Source organism: Oncorhynchus clarkii, chromosome 12, assembly GCF_045791955.1.
Source record: "Oncorhynchus clarkii lewisi isolate Uvic-CL-2024 chromosome 12, UVic_Ocla_1.0, whole genome shotgun sequence".
Lineage (NCBI taxonomy): Eukaryota > Metazoa > Chordata > Actinopteri > Salmoniformes > Salmonidae > Oncorhynchus > Oncorhynchus clarkii.
Window position 1 is genome coordinate 58,339,579 of NC_092158.1, and position 13,438 is coordinate 58,353,016.

General features: G+C 43.5%; 1 protein-coding gene across 7 annotated transcripts in view; it reads left to right on the forward strand.

Moving 5' to 3' along the window:
- The first annotated feature begins 302 nt into the window (after positions 1–302).
- Positions 303–13,438, forward strand: part of LOC139420867 (peripheral-type benzodiazepine receptor-associated protein 1-like) — a 165,225-nt gene continuing 152,089 nt past the window's right edge. For all 7 annotated transcript variants that reach the window (XM_071171238.1, XM_071171232.1, XM_071171234.1 and 4 more), the window contains exon 1: positions 303–2,700. In XM_071171238.1, coding sequence (XP_071027339.1) covers positions 1,645–2,700 — 1,056 coding nt within the window. In that variant the 5' untranslated portion in view covers positions 303–1,644. The remainder of the gene's footprint in view (positions 2,701–13,438) is intronic.

Here is a 13,438-nt window from a genome sequence, read left to right on the forward strand (position 1 = left end):
TATTTGATAATAATGTTAGTTCTGTGTGTGTCATAGACCATAGTTACAATGGTGAGGTGCCTGTGTTGAACCAATTATATTTAGCATCTAATAATAGATAACAGTTATTTGTCATTTCAAATGCGACTCTGCTAAAAACTCGCAGCCTCCCTTCCTGACATTTCAACGTGTGAAATTGTTTATTTTTATCAGCCTTATAAATAACGGGCCATATGCACTTGCACGTGCAAGCCACTAGTGGTCGGTCGACTTACGGTCAACTTGATGACGGGGCACGCTTAAGTGCTCTTCCAGAGACACTTAGAAAGGAGTAGGATCCTCTCCTGAAGCAACTGGTCCTCCCTTGAGATGCGGGTTTCGACCGAGGCCACTACGGTAGTTCGAGTAAATCAAGAACTGTTGTCTTACGTGGGCACCGGTTGAGGGCTTGTTCTAACTTTAAATTGTAAAAGGAATGGCTAGTTATTTTAGTAGCAACCGACTAGGTTATAACGTTAGCTATCTAAGTTTGTGTGTTGCTGTAGCTACCATTAGCTAACTGGTGAGAGGTGAGTTTGTAATGCTGTGTGTTATGTCTCGTACCTTGACTGTCATCCACGTGTGGCGACTGGTTTTTAATTAGCTCCCGGGCTAACTAGCAGTCAGCTGATTAACTAGCTAGCTAGTGGCAGATTAGCCTAGGCAGCCGATAGTGGCTAAACTAGTACAGTAGCGAATGCAAGCGAGACGTTATCTCACTCTTCGCATGTTTGTTGTCAATTATAGCCTCTTCGCTCCAGGATACCTGTACACACAGCTCCTGGAGCAGAGGCTATGCCAATTCTAGTTTTGGGGCACGATGACGTCAATTCCAAACATGGCCAGAGAACTGTCCATGTAACGTCAATGAGCTAGCTAGCTAATGAACATTTTATTAGGCTAAAAACAAACATGTTATCCTTGCCTAGCTATACGGCATCAACTTTGCTCAAGTTGCATTGTATGATGCCACTTGTTGCATCCCCGACAGTTTCTTGCTTTAGTGTGCATAATCAACTAGCTTAGCTAGCATGCATTTGCTAACATTTCATCCTTCACTGTGTGTGGATTTGAATGACGTCTGCTGCACTTGGGCAGGTAGCTGGGTAGGAAGATAGTTACACAAATTGAGTGACACATTCCAAACTAGTTTGTAGGATCAATGACCAGTCATTTGTCATGCATGTGTATGGAATTTAACTTTTGATGGCTGTTTTCTCATCTTTTGTGGACATGCAAGCAAAGAGTTCCCTAGTCTCACTACATCAACTACCAACCAATTCTCATGAAAGATAGAACATAAATCATGCAATCACAGTGCTTTGACATCCATCAAACACTGATTTGCATCCTGCCATCTGATTTCCTGCCATCCATCCCCTCAACTTCTTTACAGTGATCTGCTGTGTTAACTTCATGCTGCTTGTTTGATAAGTATCACCCCATTACATCTCAACCTCCTGCATGACTCCTCCCCCCATAATCATCTGGCCCTCAGTCCAACTGCATGTGTCCTCCCCTTGCCTGAACTGAGTGGGCCTCCACTAAACTGCATGCGCTCTCCCCTGAACTGAACTGAGTGGGTCTCCCCTCGGCGTGCCTGCTTTTGTGAGTGCTTCACTGACCATGGGGAAGGACAGGGGGGGTAATGCTATGGTTCTGTCGTCGAAGAGGCCGTGCCACGGGTGGGGGGACCACGGTCGCGACCTGGAAAAGCTGCGTTCGACCCTGGAGGCAGAGAAGTGCCGTAACCATCAGGCTCACCAGAGGTTCTCTCTGGAGCTGCGTCGGCTCCGCGAGGAGGCTGAGAGGGAGCAGCAGCGGGCCCTGAGGGAGCTGACGGCCAGGCACGAGCGACAGAAGGCCCTGGAACTCCAGCGGCTACAAGAGGTGCTGAGGAGGGAGCAGGCTGCTGAGGTGAGACACCTGCTGAGATACAAAGGACAGGAGTTAAAGGCGGTAGGCACCGGGCTGGAGAGGGAAGCTGCCACCAGGCAGGCCAGGGAACTGCAGCACCGGCTGGCTGAGGAGGCCAACACAACCATCACTAAGTCTGGGTGGAAGAGCAGGGGGGAGAACGTAGACAGAGAGCCTGGTTGTGTCTGCAGCGGTGCCAGCTGCCGTAAGCTGGAGCAGCTGCTGGTGAGGCTGCAGGTTACAGATAGAGATGGAGAGCAGGCTGTGTTCCTCCAGCGTCTCAGACAGGAGCTGGACCTGGAGAAAGACCTCTGCCACCTGCTTAAAGTTGACGGACATGGACGACGATTAGGACCCAGGGAGGTGAAAGAGAGGAACCAGAGCTCCTCCAGGGCTCTCAAAACCAGGCACAGGTCTAAGAGCTGTGTCCATCTCAGCAGCAGCACCACCCAGGACCAGGAAGACCACTCCCATCGCAGTGGGCCTCCACCACTGGCCCGCTCCAGGTCCCTTTCCCAGAGCTCCAAGAGTCCCTCATCCCCTCCACCCAAGAAGAGAACCAGGAGAGAGCATATGAACGTGGCTTCAGGAAGGAACCTCAGTGCAGCTGCCCGCTGCTCCTCTCCCCTGGCTGGGGACACCTGTCGAAGCACCAGCTCCCCTCAGACCACATCCTCACCCCATGCAGGCTGGGACCTCCAGTCTAAGTCGCCTGGGTCAGACAAGTCCTCGCCCTCCAAATACTCTGACAAAGACAACATGGAGGTAAGCTGCTTCATATTTGCATTTTCTCACCCCTCTTCCCTTTGACTATAGGTTGATGAGGTGATTTGAGGTCACCTTTCTGGTCTCATTATAGCAAATGCCATGGCTTCAAACTTTCTAATGTGCACATGCATTGATTTTGATGATGTAATGTTTCTGATTTGTTATTCAAGTAATTTGGGCATATGCTTTAATGCCAGCACAGGCTTTAAAAATGCAACCTTGCATGTTTTTATTTTGCTCAATGAGCGTGTAAGATATGCAGTATAAAGCAAAAGCAATCCTTATAGTCATCGTCTTGGAAGGAGATCAGATAAAAGCTCAAGGAAATTGGATTAGGTCTGCTGGTCATAAACACCTGAGTTGTTCCATGTCATTTCAGCAATCCATGACACCCACCATCACATACTATTCCAGAACAATTTGTGTAGTTAGAAACAGATAAGATTAGCATTCCTGCAGCATTATTTTGTTAGCTTAATTTCTCAGATAAAATGAAATTAATAGATTGCACCCAAATTGGCCCTTTTTTTGATTTATAAGATTCAATATAGTACCCAACATCCAATGTTAGGCCAAACGTCTTCCTACCATTGTGTAAGACATAAGGAATCCAATAAAATTGTTAAAAGCCACCCACGGACCCCACACCCCACGCCAATCCTACCCCAACAAGAAGTATACAGTATGAGTTGACTATGTTTGACAAGTAGTATGGAGCTGCAGTTTGGAGAGTTGCTTCTTCATCCTATCTAATGTATTCCATGTGTAACTTGTGATGCAGATACACAGGGAATATGTTTCCCCTATATGCATTTAGCAGTGGAACATTTTTATAATTGCAGGAAATTAGCTTTGAAACTGCAATTGTTCTCTTAGCCCCATGATACCATTTGTAGAATTGCAGGAAATTAACTTTTTTTTAAAGCTACATTTTGTTTCTGTCATTTTGTCTTCCACCTGCTAACTTTGCCACCGCTGCCAAAACATTTTTTTAGGGGAAATGTTGGTTGAGGTTTTTTCTCCCACTCAGAGAAATTAGTCACTTGCATTATTTACCATAGGTTAGTGTGAAAGGACCAGGTTTTGCGCACTAGATGTTACTGTCACACTTTTTTTCCTTCCACTTATTAAATGGATCACACAACTTCCTTTGCAACTTTGAGTAGAAAACCAATAGCTTTGGCTCAAGAGGAAAATAAATTGTGTGGTCAAGCCAGTCCACTGTGAATGCAATTAATTTTGTCCTTCTCTTAGCAACCTAATGCTTCAACCCTCAGGGCTGTCCCTATATGGTGCAATTCTCATATGAAGACTTTTCCTACAAGCCTAAAACTTTGACGTAATGGGCTAGTGACTAAAATGTTGTGACAACTCCAATATAATACAATTATAAACCATTGCAGTCATAACATTTGAAAACATCTATGTAGTGTGATTAGTGACATTTACCATTAACCTGTAGTGACACCCCATCCCGTGAACGGGACCATTGTCATCATCTGACACTAATTAGCATAACGCAACGGACATGCATCTTCCTAGAAAATATTCCTATTCATGAAAATCACAAGTTAAATATATTGGAACACAGCTTAGCCTTTTGGTAATCACCCTGTCATCTCAGATTTTTCAAAATATGCTTTACAGCCAACGCTAGACAAGCATTTGTGTAAGTTTATCATAGCCTAGCATAGCATTATGCCTTGCTACCAGCAGGCAACCTTTTCACGGAAATCAGAAAAGCAATCAAATTAAATTGTTTACCTTTGATGAACTTCGGATGTTTTCACTCACGAGACTCCCAGCTAGACAGCCAAAGATCATTTTTTTTCTCAAAAGATTATTTTTGTAGGCGAAATAGCTCCGTTTGTTCTTCACGTTTGGCTGAGAAATCGCCTGGAAATTGCGGTCACCACAACGCCGAAAAATATTCCAAATTAGCCCCATAATATCGACAGAAACATGGCAAACGTTGTTTAGAATCCATCCTCAAGGTGTTTTTCTAATATCTATTCGATAATATATCCGTCGGGACAATTCGTTTTTCACTAGGACCGATTGGAATAATGGCTACCTCTGTATTTTACGCGAGAATCTCTCTCGGAGCCACCATGTGACCACTTACGCAATGTGGCCGCCTACGGCTATTCTTCAACAGAAATGCGTAAAACTACGTCACAATGCTCTAGACACCTTGGGGAATACGTAGAAAGCGTAAGCTCGTTCATGGTACATTCACAGCTGAATAGGGAGTCATTGGAACGCAGCGCTTTCAAAACCTGGGGCACTTCCGGATTGAATTTTTCTCAGGCTTTCGCCTGCAACATCAGTTCTGTTATACTCAGACAATATCTTTACAGTTTTGGAAACGTTAGTGTTTTCTATCCAAAGCTGTCAATTATATGCATATTCTAGCATCTTTTCCTGACAAAATATCCCTTTTAAAACGGGAACGTTTTTTTTCCAAAAATGAAAATACTGCCCCCTAACACCAAGAGGTTAAACCCAACCCAATAAACATTAAAAAACACTGTACATTGTGTGTGTTTGGGACTTTTACCATTGAAGACCATTAGAACTGCTGTAGCCTAATGGTTTGCTTGTTTACCAGGAACGGTCTAACTAATCCGGAACTGTTTTGAAGGGAATAAGCTACTCACAAAGGGGACATTTCCTGGACAGAGATTAAGCCTAAGAGAAGGGCAAACTGAATAGCTTTCATGGAGGACTGGCTTGAATTGTGAGGATGACCACACAATTGTATTTTATCATGAGCAAAAGCTATCGTCTTTGCAACTTTGGGTAGAAAACCAATGTAATGATCCATTTAATAAACACGAGCAGCAAAATGTATAAAAGGTTGTGGCAGTTCCAGGAACAGCGGTATCTAGTGGGGAAAAACATGTTACTTTAACACTCTTATGGTAAATAATGTAAGCAACTTCAATAGCAAATTTTTCTGAAAAAAACAAAAAAACAAACTGTTTCACAGTGAATACATTATACAAAGGATGAAGAAGCAATACTCCAAGCCGCAGCTCCATACTACTTGTCAGACCAAGAACTGATACTGTGTACTGGGTGGGTGTGTGGGGTGTCCGTGGGGGGCTTTTGATAATTTCAGTAGTTCCTCATGTTTAACTCATTGCTAGGAAGAATGATGGTCAAAATCTGATGTTCAGTACTATATTGAATATTATATGAATCCCTTAAATTTAAAATGGCCAATTAGGGTGCAATCAATTGGCTTAATTTCTTAGAGATCAAAATAATGTTTCAGGAATGATAATCTTATCTGTTTAACTACAGACACGATTTCAGCACAATCTGAGATGGTATGTACCAATCCTCTTTCTTGTGCTTTTTAGTGGAATGGCCCACTTCAAAGTTATGGGGTTTGTTTGTTGTCTTGTAAATAAATGTAACGCCTGACTGAACAGAATACTTTTCTGCTAAGACCTTACATGGTCAGATCATTTAGGTAATAAGTGTAGATTTTTGGCATGATTGGTTGGAGGTGAACCTTTGCCCCAGTGTGAGGTCCTGAGCGCTCCGGAGCAGGTTTTCATCAAGGATCGATCTGTACTTTGCTCCGTTCATCTTTCCGTCGATCCTGACTACTCTCTGTCCCTGCTACTGAAAATCATTCCCACAGCATGATACTGCCACCACCATACTTCACCATAGGCATGGTGCCAGGTTTCCATCCAGTCGTGATGCTTGGCATTCAGGCCAAATAGTTTAATTTAGGTTTCATCAGACCAGAGACCAGACCAGTTTCTCATGTTCTGAGAGTCCAAGCGGGCTGTCATGTGCCTTTTACTGAGGAGTGGCTTCCATCTGGCCACTATCATAAAGGCCTGATTTGGTGGAGTGCTGCAGAGATGGTTGTCCTTCTGGAAAATTCTCCCATCTCCACAGAGGAACTCTGGAGCTCTGTCAGTGACCATCGGGTTCTTGGTCACCTCCCTGACCAAGGCCCTTTTCCCTCAATTGCTCAGTTTGGCCAGGCGGCCAGCTCTAGGAAGAGTCTTGGTGGTTCCAAACTTCTTCCATTTAAGAATGATGGATTCCACTGTGTTCTTGGGGACCAACCTCATGGCTTGGTTTTTGCTTTGACATGCACTGTCGACTGTGGGACCTTATATAGACAGGTGTGTGCCTTTCCAAATCATGTTCAATCAATTGAATTTACCACAGGTGGACTCCAAACAAGTTGTAGAAACATCTCAAGGATGTTCAATGGAAATGGGATGCATCTGAGCTCAATTTTGAGTGTCATAGCAAAGGTTCTGAATATTTATGTAAATAAGGTATTTCTTGTTTTTATTTTTAATACATTTGCAAAAATTGCATCCTCCCTATATACCATAACTATCATAAAGTCAAAAGATTGGACATATTTACTCATTCCAGGGTTTTTCTTTATAATGACTTTTCTACATTGTAGAATAATAGTGAAGATGTCAACTATGAAATTACACATGGAATCATGTAGTAACCAAAAGTGTTAAACAAATCAAAATATATTTTAGACTCTTCAAAGTAGCCACCCTTTTCCTTGATGACAGCTTTGCACACTCTTGGCACTCTCAACCAGTTTAACCTGGAATGCTTTCTCAACAGTCTTGAAGGAGTTCCCACATATGCTGAGCACTTGTTGGCTGGTTTTCCTACATCACACCTGCTCCTCCATGCTTCACGGTGGGAACCACACATGCAGAGATCAGCTGTTCACCTACTCTGCATCTCACAAAGACACGGTGGTTGGAACCCAAAATCTCAGTTGGACTCATCAGACCAAAGGACTGATTTCCACCGGTCCAATGTCTATTGCGCATGTTTCTTGGCCCAAGGAAGTATCTTATTCTAATTGGTGTCCTTTAGTAGTGGTTTCTTTGCAGCAATTCGACCACGAAGGCCTGATTTCACGCAGTCTCCTCTGAACAGTTCATGTTGAGATGTGTCTTACTTGAACTCTGTGATGCATTTATTGGGCTGCAATTTCTGAGGCTGGTAACTCTAATGAATTTATCCTCTGCAGCAGAGGTAACTCTGGATCTTTCTTTCCTGTGGTGCTCCTCATTAGAGCCAGTTTAATCAAGAAGCTTCAAATGTGCCTTATTGACTGACCTTTATGCCTTAAAGTAATGATAGACTGTAATTTCTCTTTGCTTATTTGAGCTGTTCTTGACATAATATTTGGTAAAATACTATGTTCTGTATACCACCCCTACCTTGTAACAACACAACTGATTGGATCAAACATATTAAGAGGGAAAGAAATTCCATAAATTAACTTTGAACAAGGCACACCTCTTAATTGAAATGCATTCAAGATTACTACCTCATGAAGCTGGTTGAGAGTGCCAATATTGTGCAAAGCTGTCAAGGCAAAGGGTGGCTACTTCACTATTATTCTACAATTTATAACATAGTAAAAATAAAGAACCCTTGAATTAGTAGGTGTGTCCAAACTGTTGACTGGTACTGTACAATGAACAAAAATATAAACTCAACATGTATAGTGTTGGTTTCATGAGCTGAAATAAGATCCCTGAAATGTTCTATATGCACAAAAAGCTTATTTCTCAAAATGTTGCACATATTTATTTACATCCCTGTTGGTAAGCATTTCTCCTTCGCCATTATAATCCATCCCCCTGACAGATGTGGCATATCAAAAAGCTGATTAAACAGCATCATTACACCTTGTGCTGGGGACAATAAAAGGCCACTCTAAAATGTGCCGTTTTATCACACAACACAACACAATGCCACAGATGTCTCAAATTTTGAGGGAATGTTCAATTGGCATGCTTACTGCAGGAATGTCCACCAGAGCTGTTGCCATATAATTTAATGTTAATTTCTCTACCGTCTGAGACCAGCCAGGACAGCTGGTGAAACTGTGGGTGTGCGTAACCAAAGAATTTCTGCACAAATTGTCAGAAACCGTTGTATCCGTTGTAACCGACTTCAGTGGGCAAATGCTCACCTTTGATGGCTACTGGCACGCTGGAGAAGTGTGCTCTTCATGGATTAATCCCCATTTCAACTGTGCCAGGTAGATGGCAGACAGCGTGCATGGCGTTGTGTGGGGAGCGAGCAGGTTGCTGATGGTACGGGCAGTCATAAGCTACGGACCATGCACACAATTGCATTTTATCGATTGCAATTTGAATGCACAGAGATACCGTGACAAGATCCTGAAGCCCATTGTCGTGCCATTCATCCGACGCCATCACGTTTCAGCATGATAATGCACAGCCCCATGTGGCAAGGATCTGTGTACAGTTCCTGGAAGCTTAAAACGTCCCAGTTCTTCCATAGCTTGCATGCTCACCAGACATGTCACCCGTTGAGCATGTTTGGGATGCTCTGGATCACCATGTACGACAGTGTTCCAGTTCCTATCCATATCCAGCAACTTCGCACAGCCATTGAAGGATGGGACAGCATTCCCCAGGCCACAATCGAGAACCTGATCAACTCAAGGTGAAGAGGCGACTCCGGGATGCTGGCCATCTAGGCAGTTGCAAAGAAAAGCCATATCTCAGACTGGCCAATAAAAGATTAAGATGTGCAAAATAACAGACATTGGACAGAGGAACTCTGCCTAAAAGGCCAGCATCCCAGAGTCACCTCTTCACTGTTGACGTTGAGACTGGTGTTTTGTGGGTACTATTTATTGAAGCTGCCAGTTGAGGACTTGTGAGACGTCCGTTTCTCAAACTAGACGCTCTACTGTACTTGTCCTCTTGCTCAATTGTGCCCCACTCTTTCTATTCTGGTTATGGCCAGTTTGCGCTTTTCTGTGAATGGGAGTAGTACACAGCGTTGTACAAGTTTCTTGGCAATTTCTCGCATGGAATAGCCTTCATTTCTCAGAACAAGAATAGACTCAGTTTCAGAAGAAAGTACTTTATTTCAGGCCATTTTGAGCCTGTAATCAAACCCACACATTCTGATGCTCCAGATACTCAACTTCTGTTTATATATTTTATTTCACCTTTATTTAACCAGGTAGGCCAGTTGAGAACAAGTTCTCATTTACAAATGCAACCTGGCCAAAACAACACAGTTACACACAAACAAACGTACAGTCAATAACACAATAGATAAATCAATGTACATTGGGTGCAAATGTAGGGAGGTAAGGCAATAAGTAGGCCATGGAGGCGAAATAATTACAATTTAACACGAGTGATAGATGTGCAGATGATGATGTGCAAGTAGAGATACTGGGGTGCAAAAGAGAGAAATAATATGGGGATGAGGTAGTTCGGTGTGCTATTTACAGATGGGCTGTGTACAGGTGCAGTGATTGGTAAGCTGCTCTGACAGCTGATGCTTAAAGTTAGAGGGAGATATGTCTCCAGCTTCAGTGATTTTTATTTTTTATTTTTTTTGCAATTCATTCCAGTCATTAGCAGCAGAGAACTGGAAGGAAAGGCAGCCAAAGATGTTGGCTTTGGGGATCACCAGTGAAATATACCTGCTGGAGCGTGTGCTATGGGTGGGTGTTGCTATGGTGACCAGTGGGCTGAGATTAGGCGGGTCTTTACCTAGCAAAGATTTAGATGATTTAGGATAAGTGAAGGATTTTTTTTTTTGTGAAATAGTAAGCCGATTCTAGATTACATTTTAGATTGGAGATGCTTAATGTGAGTCTTGAAGGAGAGCTTATTGTCCAACCAGACACCTAGAATATGTGGACAACTACAAATACCTAAGTCATTACCATTCAGAGTAGAGGTTGAACGATTAATCGGAATGGCCGATTAATTAGGGCCGATTTCAAGTTTACATAACAATCGGAAATCTGTATTTTTGGACACCAATTTGGCCGATTTTTAAATAAAACTTTTAAATTTAACACCTTTATTTAACTAGGCAAGTCGGTTAACCTCTTGGCGCACCGATCCCTTTAGCGGGATCATTTTCGTCAACATCCGGTGAATTGCAGAGTGGCACATTTTTAAATTCAATACTAAAACAATTACATTTTCATAATCACAAGTGCAATACACCAAAACACAGCTTAACTTGTCGTTAATCCAACCGGCGTGTCAGATTTCGAAAAGGATTTGCGGTGAAAGCAAACCATGCGATTATGTGAGGACAGCTCTCTCAGCAGACAAAACATTACAAACAGCTAGCAGCAAAGTAGATTGGTCACACAAGTCAGAAAAGCAATAAAATTAATCCCTTACCTTTTGATATTCGTATGTTTGCACTCCCAGTTACACAAACGTTAATTTTGTTCCATAAAGATTATTTTTATATCCAAAAACCTCCATTTGGTTGGCGCATTTTGTTTAGTAATCCACAGGCTCGTGCAGGTCACGACGGGCAGACACAAATTCCAAATAATATCCGTAAAGAAACAAACGTTTTTTTTTATAATCAATCCTCAGGTTGTTTTTACAATAAATAATCAATATTTCAACCGGACGGTAGCCTTTTCAATAGGAGAGAGAGAGAGAAAAGGTCTTGCTCCAGGCGCTCGTGCATGCACAAGTCTGTGGACACCTAGCTATCCACTGACGTGATCATTCTCGCTAATTTTTCAGAATAAAAGCCTGAAACTATGTCTTAAGACTGTTCACACCATGTGGAAGCCATAGGGAAAGGAATCTGGTTGATTATCCCTTTTTAAATGGAGGATAGGCATGCAATGGAACAGGTCCTGGAGTGGCCTAGACAGGTCCTGGAGTGGCCTAGCCAGTCTCCAGACCTGAACCCAATAGAAATTCTTTGGAGGGAGCTGAAAGTCCGTGTTGCACAGCGACAGCCCCGCAACCTGAAGGATCTGGAGAAGGTCTGTGGAGGAGTGGGCCAAAATCCCTGCTGCAGTGTGTGTAAACCTGGTGAAGAACTACAGGAAACGTATGGTCTCTGTAATTGCAAACAAAGGTTTCTGTACCAAATATATTAGGTTCTGCTTTTCTGATGTATCAAATACTTATGTCATGCAATAAAATGCAAATTAATTACTTAAAAATTATACAATGTGATTTTTCTGGATTTTTGTTTCAGATTCCGTCTCTCACAGTTGAAGTGTACCTATGATAACAATTACAGACCTCTACATGCTTTGTAAGTAGGAAACACTGCCGATTTTGCAGGTTATCAAATACACTGCTCCAAAAAATTAAGGGAACACTAAAATAACACATCCTAGATCTGAATGAATGAAATATTCTTATTAAATACTATTTTCTTTACATAGTTGAATGTGCTGACAACAAACAAACAAATTATCAATGGAAATCAAATTTATCAACCCATGGAGGTCTGGATTTGGAGTCACACTCAAAGTTAAAGTGGAAAACCACACTACAGGCTGATCCAACTTTGATGTAATGTCCTTAAAACAAGTCAAAATTAGGCTCAGTAGTGTGTGTGGCCTCCACGTGCCTTTATGACTTCCCTACAAAGCCTGGGCATGCTCCTGATGAGGTGGCAGATGGTCTCCTGAGGGATCTCCTCCCAGACCTGGACTAAAGCATCCGCCAACTCCTGGACAGTCTGTGGTGGAGCGAGACATGATGTCCCAGATGTGCTCAATTGGATTCAGGCCTGGGGAACGGGCGGGCCAGTCCATAGCATCAATGCCTTCCTCTTGCAGGAACTGCTGACACACTCCAGCCACATGAGGTCTAGCATTGTCTTGCATTAGGAGGAACCCAGGGCCAACCGCACCAGGATATGGTCTCACAAGGGGTCTGAGGATCTCATCTCGGTACCTAATGGCAGTCAGGCTACCTCTGGCGAGCACATGGAGGGCTGTGCGGCCCCCCAAAGAAATGCCACCCCACACCATGACTGACCCACCGCCAAACCGGTCATGCTGGAGGATGTTGCAGGCAGCAGAACGTTCTCCACGGCGTCTCCAACCTGTCACGTGATCAGTGTGAACCTGCTTTCACCTGTGAAGAGCACAAAGTGCCAGTGGCGAATTTGCCAATCTTGGTGTTCTCTGGCAAATGCCAAACGTCCTGCACGGTGTTGGGTGGTAAGCACAACCCCTACCTGTGGATGTCGGGCCCTCCTACCACCCTCATGTAGTCCGTATGCACATTTGTGGCCTGCTGGATGTCATTTTGCAGGGCTCTGGCAGTGCTCCTCCTTGCAGAAAGCGGAGGTAGGGGTCCTGCTGCTGGGTTGTTTCCCTCCTACGGCCTCCTCCACGTCTCCTGATGTACTGGCCTGTCTCCTGGTAGCGCCTCCATGCTCTGGACACTACGCTGACAGACACAGCAAACCTCCTTGCCACAGCTCGCATTGATGTGCCATCCTGGATGAGCTGCACTACATGAGCCACTTGTGTGGGTTGTAGACTCCGTCTCATGCTACCACTAGAGTGAAAGCACCGCCAGCATTCAAAAGTGACCAAAACATCAGCCAGGAAGCTTAGGAACTGAGAAGTGGTCTGGTCACCACCTGCAGAACCACTCCTTTATTGGGGATGTTTTGCTAATTGCCTATAATTTCCACCTGTTGTCTATTCCATTTGCACAACAGCATGTGAAATGTATTGTCAATCAGTGTTGCTTTCTAAGTGGACAGTTTGATTTCACAGAAGTGTGATTGACTTGTAGTTACATTGTGTAGTGTTCCCTTTTATTTTTTTGAGCAGTGTACTTGTTCTCCCCACTGTATATGCATACAGAGAATAGAGTCGGCCCGAGAATTGAACCCTGTGGCACCCCCATAGACTGCCAGAGGT